General features: G+C 41.1%; 1 protein-coding gene across 1 annotated transcript in view; it reads left to right on the top strand.

The window, feature by feature from the left end:
• Positions 1 to 8,757: 8,757 nt before the first annotated feature.
• The window catches only part of SH3BGRL2 (SH3 domain binding glutamate rich protein like 2), a 54,105-nt gene continuing 40,929 nt past the window's right edge, over positions 8,758 to 21,933 (top strand). Inside the window, exon 1 of the mRNA XM_075597965.1 lies at positions 8,758 to 9,183. Within this exon, the coding sequence (XP_075454080.1) occupies positions 9,139 to 9,183 (45 nt within the window). The 5' untranslated portion in view covers positions 8,758 to 9,138. The remainder of the gene's footprint in view (positions 9,184 to 21,933) is intronic.

Below are 21,933 nucleotides of genomic sequence, written 5' to 3'. Positions count from 1 at the left end.
AAACCCTGGAAGGTGCAGCGGTCTCTATTCATCCACCCGGTGGAGGAGGAAACGGACCTGGGTCCTCAGCCCCCACGGGAGAACATCTTAGGTGACGATAAAATCCCAATGGGTAGACAATTGTCCTCTGAACAAAAAGGGGACTTGTTAGAAATAATCACACAATTCAATTATGTTTTTTCTGATTTACCAGGGCAAACTAATTTAGTTTCCCATGTGATAGAGACAGCACCTGGGGTAAAAGTACGTTCTCGTCCTTACAGGTTGCCTGAAAGCCGTAATGCCCTAGTAGAGAGGGAGGTACAAGAAATTTTACATTTAGGCGTGATTGAGGAATCATGCAGTGAGTGGTGTAATTATGGTCCTTAAACCCGATGGGAAGGTAAGATTTTGTGTGGACCTCCGAAAGGTCAACGCGGTATCCAAGTTTGACGCATATCTGATGCCAAGGGTGGACGAGTTAATTGACGCCCTTGGTAACGTGGAATATATATCCACGCTGGACTTAACAAAGGATACTGGCAAATACCTTTTAGAGGAAAAGTCCAAGTGCAAAACAGCCTTTGCCACTCCCATGGGTTTATACCAGTTTGTGACAATGCCATTTGGACTGCATGGAGCCCCAGCCACATTTCAGAGGCTCATGGATAAAGTAATGAGACCTCATAGGGCTTATGCCGCGGCCTACCTAGATGACATTGTCATTTATAGTAAACACTGGCCGGCCCATCTAAATAGGCTGAAAGCGGTCCTCAAGTTGCTAAGAGCAGCAGGGCTCACAGCCAACCCTAAGAAATGTGCCATAGGTAAGGCGGAAACCAAGTACCTGGGGTATGCAGTGGGTGGTGGAAAAGTAAGGCCACTAGCCAATAAGGTAGATGCCCTGAAAGAAGTTCCGACCCCCCAAACAAAAACGCAGGTACGCTCCCTGTTGGGTTTAGCAGGGTACTATCGGAGGTTCATCCCCAACTACTCGGAAGTTGCAGCCCCACTAACAAACCTCACAAAAAAGTGTGCCCCTACACAAGTGGTATGGTCAAGGGAGTGCCAGAGAGCCTTGGAGGACATAAAAAGGTGTCTATCAGAGTGTCCCTATCCTTTTCCTGAGTAGGAAATTTTTCCCAAGGGAAAAAAACTACTCAGTAATTGAGGAGTGTCTCGCAGTAAAGTGGGCAATCGAGGCCTTGAGGCACTACATGGCGGGAGTCCATTTTACATTGGTAACAGACCATGCTCCATTAAAATGGTTAAATACTATGAAAGACTCGAATGCTAGGTTGACCAGGTGGTATATGGCCCTCCAACTCTTCTCGTTTGAGATTCAACACAGGCCTGGAAAAGAAAATGCCAATGCTGATTTCTTTTCTAGAGAAGGGGTGGATGGTCGGGCTTCAGCCGTGCGTTGCCCCAGCCACACACTAACAGGGGAGGAATGTGACAGGGTGAATGAACGTCACCAGCTCTATGCCTGGCAGACGTATGTGTAGGTATGCAGTGCAGCAGTGAGGAGGTTAACTTTCAGCTGGGAAGCTCCTGACAATTAGTTTGATCCCAGCTGCATAATCAAGGTGTGTTAAAAAAACCCAGGCTGCACACACATGAGAGCTGGCTGGTCAAGAGATAGGACTGAAACGCTGAAGTAGATTACTGCTATAAGGTCTGTCTTCCAAATGCCTTTTTGATGAACTGTCTGGGTTTTTGTATGCTGAAAAGAAGCTTTTGTTTTGTATACTGAAAAGAAGCTGTTTTGTTTTTTTGTATGCTGAAAAGAAGCTGTTTTGTTTTTGTGTGCTGTATTTTTAAGGCTCAATAAATAAGCCTTATCCAGAAACCCCACGTGTGGTTGCATGTACCCTGCAACAGGGCCCTTGGGGTATTTTTTTTTAAACTCTTGGTGTGATAACAAAGCAGGCAATATAACTTACGTGCTTCTTATGGGCCAAAAATCACTGCCAGAAACATATATACCATTGTACAACTATAGCGGTGAAATGGGTCAAACATGCATTCATAATATTATAGCACAACTAGAAGTTAAAAAAAACACATTAAACAACTTAAATTCTAGGCACAAGTTCGCATGGACCCCATGGATAATTCATGTCCATGGTCTGAGGCCTATGCCAGGGGCCCTTGAGTCAGATCCACTATTTCACTGCTCAGATCAGACTTAAGCCTCCTGAGGGACTCTGTTGGCAGAAAGCCTTGGGAAATCCCAGCAGCCTTGGGCACTTCTAGCCTTGTGATGAGTGGGGCTGGTTAAACCATCTAGCCGGCCTGACCCGTGGAACCCAGCAGGTCCAGGTCAGTTGCAGTTTCAAGGAGCCAGGGAAATGGATAAAAAATTCTTGGAGAAAACATTGTTTCCGAAGTGCTCTCCAGACTTGGTTTCCAGATTATTTCAAGGGTGGCTGTTGTTCTCGACCTCCCCCCCTTATCTGGTCCTCTGCATGGTGAGTCCTGGTTTAGGCCTACGTCTCTCACAAGATCCTCCAACTCTGACAGACTCCTGGCTGTTAGAAACTTGACTATCCCCCATCGATATTTTACTTAGTTAGTACGGAGTTGGGAAGTGATACGTTTTAGCTCCCTTCTACAGGTCAGCATGATGGGAGAAAGGTCTGGGTAAATCTCGAGGGACGAACCCTCAAATACAATGAGATCAGACAGCCTAGCCACTTTTAGGAAATCTTTTTTAACCTTGTAGTACACTCTGGAACATAGCTTTATGTTAGTGTAAATGGCATTGTCATGGAACAGGTATACCCCTGTCTACACTTCTGTTTCACCTCCCCTTTTTCCTCGCAGTCCTGCTTGTCAGCCTTTTTGTGCCAGCTGTATGTGTTTGGCTCTGCACACAAATACAGTGCCATTTCCCCTCACCCAGCAGCTTGCTGTATTAAAGATGCAACATTATTGACACATGTTGTAGCTCCCCCAGACACTCCTGTGAGTTGTCATGGCAGCCCCAGCCTTTCTCTCAAATGGGCTAGTCTGCTTTCTCCCCCTCTGCTCTGCCCACAGATGGTCTGTCCCCAGACTATCTTACTACCCAGCAGACATTGCTTTTTCCTTTCCACCATTTTCTCTGGACTCGTGAGTACCTGGCTGTAACCCCTGTAATAGTGCTGCAGGATTATCTTTTCATCTCCCTTTACTACTAAGCACACACAGAGATACCTACACCTCTACACAAGAAACTGTATTTACCTACTTTCTCCAAAATAAAGTAAGAAAAGAAACAGACCTTGTCGTGCTTGGAAAAGAGGGCGAGTTGACACTATCTGAGCTAAGTCATCACCACGTGACCCTCTGGCTTCCAGAATAGGCATTCAAGTGATTCGGAATCCATGTAGCCTGTTTGTATCCATTTTGTTTCCCCAGACTCTATTCAGACTGAACTGATTGTGGGATGTTAGAAAGAAAAACAGATTTAAGGGAAATAATTATTTTGTAGAAAACTTAAAACAAGTGAATTGTTTGTGACACTTAGCAGAACATGAGTTGGTACATAACATCTCATGTATCCAAGATTATAAGATAAGAATATAAGCTGTACGCCCAGTCTTTTGTTTTTGTTCTATTATTTTTGTTATTAAACTCAGCTCTCGGCTTCCTAATCTTATTACTGCTTAATTGTAATAGGTTAATTTAGTAGCTAGGAATTACTATATGAATCATATTTGAGAATTGATGCGTCAGAACAGAAGAGAAAAATATATAGCAAAGCCTGCTCTACATTGCTAGCCCGTCCTTTCCTATACTAACTGAACCTGGCTATTGTAAACTGTCCCAAGAATAAATGATATTTGGAACTACAAAGAAACCTGTGTCGAACCATAATTATTGGAAAAAATAACCTGTATTTTCACAGACTAGATAAATGTTTATTTTCAGTTCGCATAGAGGTCTCAGTGTTCTGCCAATTTGCGTGTAGGGACAGTGCCTGAAAAGGAGGCAGAGTCTGACTCACCCTCATTAAATGGCCACTATGTTCTCGCAGCTCGCAGGTCCCTCCTCTCCCATGGAAGTCGGCAGCCTCTAGAGTAGGCTGGGATTTCTTCGCTTTTGGCATGTCTGAGGCGCCCTTGGAGTTCTTCTTCCTTATGATGTATTTTGTACCAAGATTTTGGGCATCTGGAACCATTTTATTATGTTATGATACCCGTCTGAGTGTGGAGCTCTCTTCCTATGCTTCCTCTCTTGATTGCATCGCGTGTGTGCTCCCCAGTGTCACATATTCCATGTCAGTAGGTCAATAACTAGATTGCAGTAATGGCTCACTAAATAAATATACATATATATATGTATATATATATATATATATATATATATATATTATCATAGCCTTCATGCCTTCCATATTCCTATAGAAGTAAAAAATATATACTTATTTTGGGAAGAGTAAACAAAAGGATGGGAAGCACTGCCTTAGTTTAATCATTAAATTGCTAGTGAAATTGACTATGCTTAGAACAATATTACCAGGGCACAAGTAATTCCTAGTTATGTGTTCATTGCTTTAAATTACTGTCTCAGTTGCATTCTGTAGCTGTTACTATATTAGTGTTTTTGAGTTGTACATTGAGAAAATCAACTTCAGATAATAAAATATTGCACTAGATGGAGATTTTGAACCAATGTCAAGTTTAAAAAAGCAGACGAAGAAAATGTGCTGCAAAATCTCACTGCAAACCACAGAATAAATTTGAAGGCTGTTTGGGGATTTATAGTTGGATATAATACTATGGAATGGACATACAAAATGTCTTCAGAGCTCTGCACATTATAATTGTATTTAAAAAAAAAAAAACTTATGGTGGTCCATTCAGAGGCTTCAAACCTTCGGGAAAAAAATCTACACTTTCTTAGAGTCAATAATATGCTACTATAACTTTAATACAGACAATGTTGGAATTCCCCCATTCAAGTCATTGGGGATTTCCGATTGGCTGCCTCAGGGTATATAAGGCATTTGTTGTAATTCCAAACTCAAGTTGAGTTGTGACTTCATTAAAGGTGCAGTTTCCCCCAAATATGACCTATTTTAAAAGTGAGCTCCATATGTTGCCCTTTAATTTTTTTTAAACGTTTTAGTCAAACAGACCGAAAATCTGCAGTAGTGTTTTATGATGTTTATTATTATTAATAATAATAATAATAAATAATAATAATACTCATTTGATAACTTAATTTCATATAGCGCTTTTCTCCCAAATGGGACTCAAAGTGCTTAACAATTAATATATAGTATACATGTATACAATATAGTGTATACATGTATTTGTCATTATAACACTATGCCCAGGACATACTTGAAAACGAGAGGTAACTCTCAATGTATCGCTTCCTGGTAAAACATTTTTTATAAATAAATAGTGAGCGGTACACAGCACATAGGAATTTTTACTTACATAGTCCCTGCCCAGGTGAGTTTACAATCTATTATTTTGGTGCTTGAGGTACCCATGATTCAAACCGTGTATCATTGTTTACAGTCAGTGTCTTTACTCAATGAGCCACTCCCTCTCATTTACACAGGTGAGAGTAGATTTGCAGCTTTACTAACTTCAGGTTTTTTGTTTGTTTTGTTTTTAAATCCATTAAAAAAATTAGACAGAAAAAACCTAGGTGTGGGAAAACAGACACCCTATTGTACAATAGTGTAATCAAATCTGATTTCTTTTAATTTTCCCCACCCCTTTTTTCAACAGATGGGAAGCAGTGGTTCCCTGGAGCTGAAACTTGCTATTTTCAGCTGGGGGGACCCAATAGTTCCAGAGGTACTTGCCACTGAAGCTATCACTGGTACTGTGCGCCCTCCAGGGGACACAAAGGTTCTCCCACGTTACCCTGGACAATAGACAATGGTCGCGGGTTCCTGCCTGATGCAAGGGATTTAAATACAAGGAAGTACCGGTGGCACTTTTCTTGTTAAGGCCACGGGCATGGTCAGCGCTTAGACGCTGAGCCGCGCTCACGCTTGTCAGTGAGCCCCTGCAGCCGCAATGAGACCGGCTTTAGCAGGCGTGCGGAAGCGTAGCCGGCAATCAAATTTTACATTACGCGAGCAGGGCCGGTCACGTGAGCGGTTTGCCAAATGAGGGCGAACCAGTTCCGTGACGTCACTGGCCCGCCCATAGACACGCCCCCGGATGGCGCGTGTAGTAAGGCCAGGGAAAGCATCCGCTTTCCCTCAGCCTCCGCACGCCTCAGCACGGGCTTAGTGTCTATGAACTCAGCCTAGGTATCTCGGGAACCAGAAGGTCCACCGAACTTAAATTCCCATCCATTAAAAAGGAGGAGAAACTGCTCTTCTAAACCAATATTGCAAAGAATATGATGCATTCGACTCAAACTCTTACACTCAGTGCTACTTCGGTGGCACAAAATTGTTTTCTTTGTAAATAATCCCCCTTTTCTTAGCCTTTTTCCTCAAGGCAATGGAGCAACTCTCACCTCCTGAGAAACACTGATACAAAAATATGTTATTTTCAAAATAGTAATTGGCACTTCTCATTTTTTTTTTAGATTTCTTTACACCCCCACTCCCCCAGCCACTGGCAAAGCCATTAAAAGTAAGCCTATGATTAAGAGAACATTGCTAACACAAAAAGTCCCAATCGTTCCAAGGTTCGATCTGTGCTTGGAATCTTGCAGGTAGGCGTGCTCCGTTACCTAGTTTCCTGATGCAAGCATTTAACATACCAGGATATTAATTTGTTCTTTGCAATTAGCACTTTGACCCTAATTTTGAAAATATTTTCAGCATATCCTAGAACAGATTATGAAACAACTGTCCAGAATAGTAGAGAATGTGCTACATGTTGCATTGTTTTCACTTTATTGCAACTCATTATTGTTGAATGGGGCTGGGGCATTTCATGCAGCTGTTTCCCCTCTACTGCAATTGGTGCAAATTATAAAGATTCTCTTCTGAAACAGAAATGCCAGTCAGTCCCCCTAATTGGTTTGGAGAGGAGCAGATAATGCATTATATTCATGTGAATGGATGTTAATATATTGTTAACCACATGCTACATAGTTTCTCACCATAATAAGTGAGGGCTAGTGCAAGGAAAGTAAACGTCAGCGATATAACACATTTGTTTGTGGACAAACAGAATAATAATTATTTTAAACTTTTTAAAGTGAGTATATTATAAGCACTGTCACCTCGCTATGCGAATATACCATCCTCACACTGATGAGATGCAAAACATATAAACAGCTGTCTGTGATAAGGTTTTCTGACCATACACTTCTTTCCCCCAAGCTGTGCTGAAAAGCTGTGTAATACAGCAGGCATAAGTTTATTGGGATCCATATTAAAATGGAAAGAAAGCAAAAAGTGATGCATTGTGAGTGCTCATTTGCATGTCATTACCCAGAATTCCTGGCTGCAGTGGAAGCACTGTTTGCCAAAATATAATGGGGAAAGACAGGGTTGCAGACCTGTCTGAGAACTTTTTTTTATTTACTGGACACTGTGGTAAAGGGTTTTGGTCACTTTTTTTTTATTTACAACTTTCTTTGTATCTTGTAAATCCACAATTTTAGTGTTTGTCCCTTCATTGTTTTGAAGTGGCGATGTACTCGGCTTAACAATTTAAAGCAGTAACCCCATTCCAACAAATGTAATTTTACACCTAACTTTATCTGAACACGGGTCACCTAAAGCAGCGGTGCGCAAACTGGGGGCGGGAGATTCTTCTGGGAGGGGGCACGGGCGGTTGCAGAGGCCCCCGCGCTCTTCCCCCAGGCATTTAATTTGATGCCGGGGGATCGCATGAGGGCCCCTGCAACACTCCACTTACCTTGTTTCAGCCGGTTGTGTGACGTGTCGCCATGGCAACGCGGCGTCAAATGATGTCATGTGACATCACGTCACATGACCCTACAGCATCATTTGATGCTTCATGAGATGTGATGGGGGGGCGTGACAGAAGAGGGAGCAGGTAGGGGGGGGGGCGCAGGCGCGGGAAGTTTGCACACCGCTGGCCTAAAGCACGACAGCCAAAGTCTTGCCACCGAAGACGACCGTAGCTAAGGAGATAGTAGTTTCCATGTATCCATATTTGCATGGTGAAAATACAGCTTGAGACAATGAATAAGGAAAGTATCGCATTTCACATCACAACATCAGTGTTGCGGCAATATTCCACTCCCAGGTTAGTGGGGCAGTACCTACTCCCCCTAGGTAACAGCAAGTCCCAAACACAGCTCAAATACTGGCAGAAAATGGGTTCAAAAGGGCTCTAGTCTCTTCTTTACAAAATATCTTATAAACCCTGCAATTTAATATTTAAGCATTAAGACTGCATTACAGATTGTCAATGATGCTGCTGCTGCTGCTGCAAGGTTTAATTTCTTCAAAAACAAAAATTAACAAGAAAATGCTATCAACTGCAGTTTTTCCCCCATGTATTTTTACAGACTGGAATTTTAGCACATTTGCAATTCACATGCATTATTTTATGAATGGGTAATACTGTATATAAATAGGCACAGACGCGCGTACACACACAGGCAGATTCGCATTAGTTTTAAATGGGTGTGTGTGACCATGCAATCCTGTACCGTAATAACACGAGTCTCCAGGGGGTGGCGCTGACGCATCACTACACCTTGCAGGGCTGCAAGTGACAACACTGAATCATGCAAGATCTCAATAAAATGTAGCAAACAGACCCTGTGACATAGTCTCAGTTCTCTGCTGCTGAGACCGCCACTAACTAAAGGGGTCACTTTCATTGAAACAATCAGCCCCCGTTGCTGCTCTGTGAAGACTAAACTCCAAGCCCCAGAGTCCTTTGCCCCCAGCTCCTCCTCCCTGGCTGTGTCTGGGCGGTGCTCTGCTGGCTGGGGGAGGCAGGTTGCTGCTTGGACTTTGGGTATCGCTCTGGGTACTGCTGGCAGTCTCTGCATTGTATCCCGGGCAGTAGAGTCACAGGTCTAACCACTGATCTTCTTAGTGACATCCGCACACTCACGCAGAGGCAGAACCGCATCCTGTAATCTGGGGTTGTCCCAGAGGTAAAAGATAAGCAGGATCCCACCAAGCAGCTGTCACACCTGCTGCAGGAGGAGCAGAGAGCAGGATCTCCTGTCTTTGCCTGGCTGGCAGAGAGTGTGAGGATGGTCATCAGGGTCTTTGTAGCATCTTCATCCAGCTCTGTGACAGTAAGTACCGCAATGTATTTCATCATCTGCTTTTAAGTACAGTCACTCAGATGATTGTATTATATATTTGCATTGGGTTATCGCTGCCATTATCCACTTGGAACCGAAATGTGGAACAAATATTAATACTCTCTTTGCAAGAGTTTTTTTGTGGTTTTGTTAGCATAATATTTGTTTTGATAATATTTGTTTGGATTGGGGGACCTTTCCTTAACCTGTTGTGGATGCTTATCCTCATCAGATCTGTGAGATCAGCGTGTTGCTGATTTGCCTGTTTTATATAGATACCATCACCATTTGATCTGTAAGTGCAGGGCTGGGATCATGCCATCTTCACACTTTATTCATATCAAGCTTTGTGGCAGGAGGTGTCAGCCTTTTCCAGTGGTGCAGATGTGTGGACAATCAGTGCTCAGGTTTGTGGTGGTTGTAGCTCTGTGAACACTCCCCACTGTAATGCTTGTTTTAAATGTTTTGAGCACCAAGGCGTTGTCTTATCACTAGAAACACTCTGACAGGTTGAATAAAAGGCCAGTCATGGTGGGCCTATGGGAAACATTACATGCATAATTACTTTTATTTAAATGTATCTGTATGCTTCTATTGTACATGGTTGATACTGTATAGAAATAAATAACTGATGTAGAAAGCTCCAGTTTTTAGAAAACTGTAAACAGCTATTGCCACTACATGGGCATTAAGCAAGATTTTGCATAACAGTTGCCACTTTCTGTTAAAACGCCGCGATCAAACAATTTATTAAAGAAGGTCCAGAAATTATATTGCATTTTTGTTCGTGTTTTAATAAATGCAAAGTTTGCATATCTTGATGCTGATGGCAGCAGACGTCCCAGGGAAAGCCTGATATAATTTCCATATTCTAAGAAGTTGTAAAAACGTACACTTGTCACAACTGACATTTTTTAAATGTCAAATATAGTATCTAAACTCTTGAGTGTTTATTGCCTTTGTGTGGCAATGGGAACACTGTTAAGAAGTCCTAAACGTATGAGACAAATTATGCCTTGTCTGAAGCAATTTTATGTCTGCATTACTGGTTATTACTCATTGGTAATAGGAACACATTTGGCCAAATCTTCAGCCTGCTTGAAAGATCATTGTGTCTTCAGCCTCATTCACCTGTGGCTGATTTGGCACCAGGCTAACACATTTTTAACAGGGTTATCTTTAATTATTGTAGCAGCAAAAATGTTGCTTGCTTGTAGCAGCAAAAATGTTGTGCAGTTTAGAGGTGGTGTTAATTCAAAAGTCAGTCATATTGTGCCTCATGGTGAAGGGATTAATTTGACAGGGCGTGCTCCATGTTGACACATACAAATTATAGGAGGAGGGGATTAGGAAGTATCTACCTGAAATACTCAGATAAGAGCAGGCATTCAGATTAAACATTAATTACATATGCACCAGGCCCAGGGAGTGTCTTGTTTACTTTGGCTAATTAACATTTTTCTTTTAATCTTCTCTGAACACTGTAGGCCCATACAGCAAGGAGACACAAAGTTGTGCAATCGGCAGCTCATCCGATATTTCATAGCCATTCACTCACACTCACATTCACTCAAAAAGGCAACCAGGGTTGTACATCAATCTTCCTACTACAGAACAGGGACACAAAAATAGAAGATTTGTCAACAAAAAAGAATCCTGAATCCTATGCTGTTTTTAAAATTGACAAAGCATATGTAAAAAATAATTAGATAGTTAATCCAAAACGATAACTTTGGGGTTCTCCGCATTTTTCCCCCTTTAGTTTTCACCAGCAATGGATAGGGAGGCACCTTGAATACAGAGCAGAAATATTTGGCAGTGGCGGGGTAAAAGGTAGAGTCCGGTTCCATATTGACAAGCACGGACTCAGCCCTTCCTAGCTATGTATCTACATTCACATGAGACTTTACCCCAGACATACTTCTCCTGGTGTTGCTGAGCTAGACAGGCACCTATAGACACGCCCATGTTTAGTTTGTGCAACAGTGGACCGCAGCAGTGTTTTTTTAAAAAGCAGGATTTAGTCTAAACAGGCCTCCTCGCTGCTCTTGACCACATGCACATTGTTTGTTGCATGATCTCTATGCAAACATTTGGAAGCTGTTGAGTTGCTTTTCCTAGTGGTATGTAAACAAAAGAGATGAGGTCACAGAAGAATGTTTCTAGGCAGAATAATCTGTGTATATGATACAAAAATGACACTGCATTGCTTTTCTTTTCTTACATCTCCAGAAAATCTCAATATTTTCTTTGCAACACCTTGCTTGATGTGGGAGGGATAACCCATCTGTTCCCCATTCTGAAATCTTTTTCTTTTAATCCTTTTAAGGAAACAGCTGTCATCAAATAGGCGAAGTAAAAATATAGCAGTGCAGGCACCGGGGCTTTACAACGAATGGCTTATCCAACGCTATGCAGTACATACATATGTTCATTTTTACGCCAAAACGGCTTATCCAACGCTCTTACAACGCTTTGCAAAGTTGTTTATGTTTATAATATATGTTTATAATATATATATATATATATATATATATATATATATATATATATATATATATATATATATATATATATATATATATATATATATATTCCAATGCACAGCCAGCACACCATATGCAAGTAAATAAGTTTTGGTGCTTATCCCATAAAGCAATAACAGACCATACGATACCGTTTGCAACACGACATCAAGGGACAGCACGCAGGTAAGTAAATCATGAATTTTCTATATTTGATAGAAGACACAAAAACCAACGTTTCGGTCCCCCAGTGGGACCTTTCGCAAGGTGGTGCACAAATATAGAAAATTCATGATTTACTTACCTGCGTGCTGTCCCTTGATGTTGTGTTGCAACCGGTATCGTATGGTCTATATATATATATATATATATATATATATATATATTATATATTAAATATTATTATATTATATATTATATATTATATATTATTATATTTTATATTATTATATTTTATATTATTATATTTTATATTATTATATTTTATATTATTATATTTTATATTATTATATTTTATATTATATATATATATATTACAGTATATTCACTATATAATTTGTGTGTGCTGCGTATCTTATTGCCTGCATAAAATATTTTGTGTATTTTTAGCATTAAAAATGCCTTCAGGAACGGAACCTTTCATTTAAACAGTGTTCCCGTGGGAAAACGTGTTTCGCTTTAAGACGTTTCGCTATCCAACGCCATTTTGAGTAACACATTTTGTCGGATAACCGAGGACTGCCTGTATTGTATTAGTTTTAAGGATCTATTAGGAAATAAAAATCGAATATTTTTAAGGCTTCTTCAATTCCGTGTCTCTCTGCCAGAGGCAAGAAGAGGACAAGTGCAGTTGAATACTAGAAATTGTACAACAGGCATTACAGGCCGGACAGAGAGCGTTGTTAGACAATATCACCTGCTTCACATTGCTGGAAAAAGGAAGTTAGATCCAAAATAATACACATTTTTGCCCTCCATCACAGGCGACGCATGAATAAAAAATAGTTTGAGACCTTGTGAGTTTTAATATATTATTAGAGGCTTGCTGTGTGTCTTGGTAACATGCAAAAAATAACATCTATTTTGGTGAATAACAACAATCTTGAATAAAATAAACCTGGGGCACTAAATGACCCACTTGCTAAAATAATCAATATATTTATCCAGCCGACATTCCATATGTTCTGGTGCCATGAGGGCTGTGTTTACACTTAAACTGCAACGCATTGATTTGTCTCTCAAACACTGAACTTGTTGGCTTTAAGTCCCAATGCCCAGAGCAATATCCAGCACTGTCTCGTATTTGGATCCATAAATGTAATTGTTAATTGCAGTAACTGGTCTTTATTTTGGATGACATCAAAAGAAACATGTCTGAAGGTTATTAGACCAGGGTAAGGCAGTGGTAGGCAACAAGACATTTCCCTAATCCCTCAAATGAGACGCATATTACATATATTGGTGCACAGGGGGTGGGCACCTGTCACTCCAGTCAGCTGCCTAACGCCGGTGTGCTGATTTAAATGCTGTCCCTCTCTTCTTACCCTGGAAACTAGTGATAAGCAGAGGAGAGGAGCGACCCAGTATTCATCAGCGCACTGTCATTAAGCAGCTAAGGGAGTGGGGAGAACCGACGATTCACGGCAGCAACATCTCCACTCCCTCTGCACTGGGGATAAAATGCTGCGGGTGTGGTCAGTGGTTGGTGGGCGCTGTTGAAGCCCCGAGGGTATCATGCAGCTCCCGGGCTATCTATTGCCCACCAATGGCGTAACTGCTTTATGGTTTAGCACTACAGAGATGTCTGCTTGTCACTCTGGGAATTGAACAAAATGACTGCCATTTGTTCCATAAGTAGTAATGTTTTCAGTCAATGTGTATAATACAAATGCTAAGCAGAACATCTTTCAAAAATACTTTGCATTTCTGAACCTCTCTGGGGAAAAAACAACCTTTTGTGGGGATGGTACGGTACCTACAATGTGGTTCTCTTTACTACAGTGCTGCAAAGGAAAGCCCTATTGATGGCATTAGCATTAGCATTTTTAGATCCAATTTATCCATGTAAATAACCACATCCCTAAGCATATTTATTAATATCGCACTCTCTAGTTCCTAGAAAATATAATTTGGTAGCAAGGTGTTCCATGCATTTTCATTCGGACCTATTGGTTTAATGCCTACATCGCTATGATGGTCATCTAACTCACCCATGCCTTTCCTTTTCCAGACAGGAGGATGGGTTTGTAGGTCCTGCTCAACATATTGTGACATCTAACAAAATGCTACAAGAAGTGAAACTCCATCAAAAATAAAAATAACGGTTTTTTTTCCGCTTAGTTTTTTATTTATGGAGGGGCCGCTTTTTTATGACCACCAAGCTCATCATTGACACCTCTACTTTATGGTGCTGGGATAGGCGACGCTTTTAATGTAGCCCCATAAAGAGGAAGTATAATGATGTTGGTCTTATAGAGATTCAGCGGCTTCCATGCTTCACATGAAACATGGATTCTCTGTAAATCTATACCTGCTGTTGCACAGTTTTAATGTATGCAATCAAAATGTGACATTGTAAGAATTACGATGTCTGTTTTGGAGCTGGATCTGTAGAATTCTTCTCGGAAGTACAGATATAGCAAGGTGATAAGATTGTGAGCTCGCAGCTTCCAGCTTGGAGTCCTCTGGAATATATATGCCAGGGATGGTGAATTCCAATCCTCAAAGGCTACTAACAGGTCAGATTTTAAGGATATCCCTGCTTCAGCACAGATGGTTCAGTCGTAGAGTGAGCAACTGATAGAGATATCCCTGCTTCAGCATAGGTGGCTCAAATACCTGGCCTTTTGGGGGGCCCTTGAGGACTGGAGTTGGCCCTCCCTGATGTATGCAATTTATTCGATGTTGGTCATGAATGCACAAAGTCCGGTGACCTTGGACAAATCACATTATCTGCCTTCCCAAGGAAGTGCTGAAAGTGATAATTACAATGAATGTATCTTTCCTGGTACAGATGTATCAAAATCATTACATTATACATCTTACTTTTCCCCCGTGCACATAAAAGTACTCTTGCTATTGAACAATCTCTCTGCCGTCCTTCATGGAGAAACTGATACGGGACTGGAGGAGTTGAAGGTAATGCAGAAGGTCTTGATTAAACATATATAACATTATTTCTGTTCCTCCTTGTAAATCCTAAACCAAATAATGCATAAGTAGCGGCATGTATTTTACTAGATACATATGTTTTTCTCTGGGGAGGGGGGAGGGAGAGGAGGAGAAAAGCTACAGTATGTAGTAAGGACAGTGATCTTAGACTACGTTCCCAGTCACTGCGTAACGCACGCGTTGGAGCGCCTGGTGGTGCGTGCACCAGTGTGAGCTGCGACCTGTGGTGAAGAACAGGAGCTCGCGATGGGGTGGCGGTCATGACATCGCGCGACTGGTTCGCCCTCATTGGCTGAACCATTGCCTTGATGTGGCCAATGCTCGTCCGCCGCGCCAAAAGACAAAACTTTTGCATTGCACCTTGTGCGCCCACGCCTACTGGGGCATGCCCCTTAGAAGGCTGTACCTTGTGTGCGGCGTGCGCGCGGCCACCGGGGACGGAGCCTTAGGCTATGGCCCGAGTCCTCCCTGCTGCACGTGCGCATGGCGGCGCATGCAGAGACTACAGCTGCGATCGGCGGTCTGTAGGGGAGCGCAGGGTGCGGGGCTTAGACGGGGGCGCGGCCATGATGGTGCATATCTGCCCTGCCATTGGCTGTGCACCAACCACGTCGCGGGAAGACAACATTCTTGTCTTCCCTGCCAGCGTACGCGTCACAGCGCTGTCCGTGCTTACACGCAAACAGCTACTGGGCCCTGCCCCATAGAGGGCTGTGTTGTGGTGTGTGGCGCACTCCGCCGTGACCGGAAAATGGTTTCAGCACCACACGACAGTGTCTATTTAATAATGGTAAGGGCTAGCTCATTAAACACATCATCAGTCTGGAACAAATCAGACAGTTCCTTGTTTCCTTGTACATTACATCGGCAGGCAAACCTATCTTTGTAGATATTTTCCGCTGAAGTCCATAAAGATGTTTGTTATTCTCACAAAACCCCAAACAGAATTATATCACAGTGTAATTCTGTATGTTTCAGTGGAAAGGTGAAATCCTGCCTTAAATGTTTTATTTTAGAAAGCTAAACAGTATGACAACATTGGTCAAATTCTTAACATATCTTATCAGGAAACAGAAAAAGCCTCCTTATTTTGCCCAAAATGTAGATATGTACAATGAAATATTAGTATATACAAATCTATATTTGTGCTATAGCGTTAATTCACATCCTCTCTATGTTCAACTCTCATTTTGTCATTCTAAATTCTACCTAGCCATGTCTTTGGAGCCACTTGGTGTAAACTGGTCTGCTGGAGACATAGCAGTTAAGATAATGTATTGTATATTCTTATTTATATAACACCCGACGTGCGCAGCACTTGCAGAGACAATTTACAAAATCCAGTGCGGGAAAGAATAAAACAAACTGGCAGAGATGCAGCATATGTAAAAGTAAACATCGGAAGAGAAGTATAAGCTCCTAAGATAATACTCCCTGCAAAACGTGATTTAACCCTTTGGGGGCCATGATGTAGTGACTGTCACAGGCTTTCTGCTAATTTTTTAGAGAAGGTCATAGGAGATGTCGTTTAGCGCTGAACGCGCTCTGGCCGGAAGCGTTTGATCACTCTGAGGAAGGGTCACGTGATTGCGGTCGGCACTCTGATGACGCAGCCCCCCCCCCCCTCGGCACTCAAAGGGTTTCTCAAACCAAGGAAATGAAAGTCCCTATATTACCTATTTTAGTATTGCATTTAGCACTATTTAGGTTCAGAACCTTATTTGTATTGTATTGTATGTCTTTTTATATAGCGCCATTAATGTACATAGCGCTTCACAGTAGTAATACATGTGGTAATCGAATAAATAACAGATAATATAAATAACAGATCATGGGAATAAGTGCTTTAGACAAACATAACATTAAAGAAGAGGAGTCCCTGCCCCGAGGAGCTTACAGTCTAATTGGTAGGTAGGGAGAACGTACAGAGACAGTAGGAGGGAGTTCTGGTAAGTGCGTCTGCAGGGGGCCAAGCTTTATGTATCATGTGTTCAGAATATCCACAGTGCTATTCATATGCTTCTTTAAGCAAGTGTGTCTTAAGGTGGGTCTTAAAGGTGGATAGAGAGGGTGCTAGTCGGGTACTGAGGGGAAGGGCATTCCAGAGGTGTGGGGCAGTCAGTGAAAAAGGTTTAAGGCGGGAGAGGGCTTTAGATAAAAAGGGGGTAGAAAGAAGACATCCTTGAGCAGAACGCAAGAGTCGGGATGGTGCATAGCGAGAAATTAGGGCTGAGATGTAAGGAGGGGCTATTGAGTCTTGACAATTGGCTAGCAAAGACATAGACAATTAACACTATATATGGCTTCCTCCAGGCAAAGTAATAGCTATTTTTAACCCCTAAATAGTAACACGAGGGAGATTTATTTAAGGTTCAATACCGGTTATTGCAGTTCACAATGGGATTGGGGTGCAATAAACCATATTGTGCCTTAAATGAACTCCATTATATGTATCATTTTATTACTATTTTTCCAAACTGCCAATAAAGGAACATGAGGAAGCACAAATGCAGGCAGAGAAGATGATATCAGGTCATTCTAGAGCACTTTGTATGGGACGGAAAACAACGTGAAAATGATTGAAACCTAATATTGCAATGTGACAGCAGACATGGGGGCCTATGCAGAGAGCAGCGAATTTTCGAAATTCGCCATTTTTTGGAGATAATCGCGCAGAAAACAGCAGAAAATGGAGATTTCCGAAAAACGCGCCAATTTTTCTTTTCTATTTGTAAAACTCGCCTCGCGGCTGGCGAGAACCGCAATCTCGCCAGTTTAAAAAATATCCGTATGCAGAGAGGCGCGAACGGCATCTAGCGGCTGTTCGCGCCAATAAAATGGCGCGATTGTCTCCGTTTTGCCTCGCCAAAAAAAACTGCCGCTCGCGGCCATTGCAAAGGGAAAAAAAAAGGCGCGAATTTGTTTTAACACATTTCTGAAGCGCGCATCTCGCCAATTTAAACTCGCCACACGCATCCATGTTAAACATAGCAGAATTCGCACTTTTCTGCATATGGAGATTAAAACTCTCCAAAAAAGCTACTTTTTAATAAATTCGCCAATTTTAAAATTCGCTGCTCTCTGCATAGGCCCCATGGTCTCTTTGGCTATCCAGGATCTGCGTTTAGTATTTTAAAGCAGCAATACTACACCCCCTCCTGCTCCCTGCTTTTCTTCTTTTTTTGTATATGTAAAGCCTGTGGCAATGTATAATTGTACATTCTTACCTAAGCTTGTGCTCCTGTTTATAAATATGTAACAATCCTGATTGTGTGACTAACATAATGGCTGCTTCGGTGTAACAAGCAGCTAAACTGTATCCTTATAATACAAAGGTAAAATTATCTATTGTTCTAGTTTGCAGCTCAAACTGCTGGGAATATTGGCAACAAATAATCACAAACAGGAAAGTGTTACAAAGATCTGGCACTGCTTGGGTGGTGGGCTAAAACCTGCTATAGAAATCAAAAGATGGCATTAAGAGTTTAATAATAAAAATAGAAAAAAAAACAGTTATCTAAGGTTGCGGCCACGCTGGCGCTGACCGCGCTCATTCTTGAGAGCGGTGACGTCACCAGCTCACCAAGCATGAGCGCTGGGTGTCGGCGCTATTTCGCAAGCGCGCGCGGGGGGCATTGCAGGTAAGTTGAGCGCGGTTGAAAGTCTCTCTTTTGTTTACGCAAGCGCCAAGCGTGGGTGAGCGTCCGTGCGCGGGGACGGGACAATTGAACGTGCCAAAACTAACCTCAGCAAGCACCGCGCGGTCAGCACGCTCAGCACTAGCGCGGCCGCAGCCTAATACTACAAAACTGATTTATTAAAAAAACATATATACGATTTCATGTTTTGCTGCTTTAAGTAAACCCATAGGGCTCTTTGTGCTTGTGCCAAGCAGGTTTGTATTTCTTTATTTTATTTGCTGTTACCACCTCTGCGAGGAAGATGTGCAATGAATCCACTAAATCTTTTGGTGAACAACAACATCCTTACACTTCTGCTTCTTCCTCCACCTAACGTCTTAAAGTAGCTTGAATCATTGTTTTGCCGTTTCTGGAAAGTGTGTGTGTGTGTGTGTATATATATATGTATGTGTATATATATATATAGCAACTGTAAATATTACTGTATGTTCATTTGCATGTCTTAGACAGGTCTGCAACCCTGTCTTTCCCCATTGTCACCCAGCATACAGCGCTTCCACTGCAGCAAGGGATTCTGGGAAATGACATGCAAATGAGCACTCAGTGCCACCTTTTGTCTCAAGCTCGTATTACACAAGCCAATCCTCAAGCCACTGCATGCTGTTTTAAACACAGCTTTTAAACAGAGGCTGGGATGAGATGCAAAGCCATTAGACCTACTCACATACATGTTTCAACCTTGATGGGTATCATCAGTGTGAGGCTGGCCTTAATGGCTTGCAGGTTTGAGACTAGACTAGGTAATCACCACTGTCATTAAGGTTATGGTGGGTAAAAAAAAGTGACAAAAACCCTCCACAGTAAAGCATAAAGCAACTGTAAATATTACTGTATGTTCATTTGCATGTCTTAGACAGGTCTGCAACCCTGTCTTTCCCCATTGTCACCCAGCATACAGCGCTGTATGCTGGGTGACAATGGGGAAAGACAGGGTTGCAGACCTGTCTAAGACATGCAAATGAACATACAGTAATATTTACAGTTGCTTTATGCTTTACTGTGGAGGGTTTTTGTCACTTTTTTTACCCACCATAACCTTAATGACAGTATATATATATATATATATATATATATATATATATATATATATATATATATATATATATATATATATATATATATATATATATATATATATATATATATAATCTCACACACACACACGATTGTGTGAGATATATATATATATATATATCTCACACACACACACACACACACACACACGATTGTGTGAGTTATTGTATGAGCAAGAGTCCATTTTTCTGCTTCTATTTTTGTCAACACTGAAGCAAATTGTTTTTATACCTTAAGTGGGAGACGCCCTGCAATTTGTCTTGAAGAAAGGCATATGGTTCTTGGCAATTAAACACTATAATTGTTCTTCAGGTATTGATGACCATGTTTCTAAAAGGCTAATTATTCTTCACTGCAGTGTAATGGGCCTTTAGGGCTTTTATGTATCCATTAGATGGCTTCCTCTAGCACTCTCTCTCTCAGATTTGTCCAGCTTCCATTTCTCCTTTATATGTTGAGGTATACTCCATTATTTTGAAAAAACAGAAAGTGAATCCCTGCGCTTCTCCCATTGGGATAGCAATAAATGGGGAAATATACTGTACATAGTGAAACCAAATCTGTAAGACATAGGAGACTTTTGGTTACATCCTTTGATCAAATAATGCCAAGCCTGCTAACCAACGTCAAGGTAAGTCTCAATAGCAGGTCCCTATGCTAAATGCATACAAATGTTCTATGAAATATACCCTGAAGGAGTTAATATATTAAGCATAAGCTTATGTAACTTAGTGCAGTTGAAAACTGGTATATACCAGTGAAGCTACTTACCTGTAAGCAAGTAAAGTGAATTTACAGGGACCTTACTGGGAGATTATATACCTTGAAAAAGGAGGGACTGGCCTCAAAGAAGCTGCTCAATAAGCAGTTGCAGGTGAATTGGATAAATACATTATTCACACCCTAATAGTGGTGCCCTCAAGAAGCGTGCTGCTAAGGATTTCATTCGGCCCAACAGAAAATGTTAAACAAATTATATATTCACCGCGCTTTTCCGTGTGAAGAAGCATGCTGCTGGTGAAAGGATTGGCCATACATATGTGAAAAAACAGAAAATTTGTTTTACATACTCATTATTTTACTATAAATTGTTTAAATAGACATTTTCTTTCAGGGATAGAAATTGGCTTTAAATATTTGAAGCTGTTGCTAGTAAAATTACTTAACAAACTTCAGCACAAATATAAAATCTCTAACAAAACTTTTGAATCCTTTTTTTTTTTTTCCCCTCCTTGGTAAATACAATTTTTATGGAATCTGCAACCACAGGTAAATGAATCTCATTTATAACAGAGGGAGCTTTATATTAATAAAAATCATTTACTAGGCATATGCGTTATGTTTGTGTAAGGGCCCAACTCTTATTAATGGGTGCAGTTTTTTATTTATACAACTTTAGCTCTTTCAAATATTTTTTTTCACAATTATTTTGCACTCATGATAAGGTAACCTGAAGCTAGGGAGGTTTCAGTTCCTTAAGTTTTCACTGGTGAAGGCCCAGTTTGAACCTCAACGTCGGCTGTACCACCCATCATGAAGCCGCACTACACAGTCACAGCTTCAATGTGAATCGTGTTCCTGGCGCCAAGTGCCGGACTTTCGCCGTCTGAGACCTTAAGCTATGCCAAGTTTAAGAGCCCCAAAAATTAGAAATAGATTTATTCTAACTGAAGGGACCATTGAAAATATAAACCTGAAACTGAAATGAATGATAGTATATATATATATATATATATATATATATATATATTTATATATATATATTTAACGACACAGAGCTAAAATGAACAGTGTTTGCACATCCCATTAATTTTAATATACCATGTAAAACCAACCAGAAACCTATTGTGTAGTGAGTAATAATCACTGCCCTCTAGATGTCAAAGTAAATGTACAGGTTATTGTTGTACAGTGTTGTTTGCTGGGTTTACTCATGTATTTTCATTTTAAATATTTAATTTCTCTGAAACTGTTCAAGCAAATTGTCTGAAAATTTAGTACACGTTGCAAAACAATACATTGAAAGTTTTGCATCAAGAATGTGGTTGTTGAGATGTACCATTTAATTTGTTTGTATCACTGGAAAAAAAACAACGAAAACATTATTCCAAGATGGAGGCTGCACCGATTTGGTTGAAACTTCTCGCAGGTGTAGGTTAGGATGGCAGGAAAGTACACTCAAAATGTTGTCAGAATCAGTCAAGGCGTTTGGCATGTGGAGAAGGAACACACCCACTGTCCTCAAAGTGTAGTTGATGTCTTTGCTTCCT

Source organism: Ascaphus truei, chromosome 4 (genome assembly GCF_040206685.1).
Source record: "Ascaphus truei isolate aAscTru1 chromosome 4, aAscTru1.hap1, whole genome shotgun sequence".
In the NCBI taxonomy this organism is placed as follows: Eukaryota; Metazoa; Chordata; class Amphibia; order Anura; family Ascaphidae; genus Ascaphus; species Ascaphus truei.
Note: the sequence above shows the minus strand (reverse complement) of the source record. Positions and strands in the feature narration are given on the sequence as shown.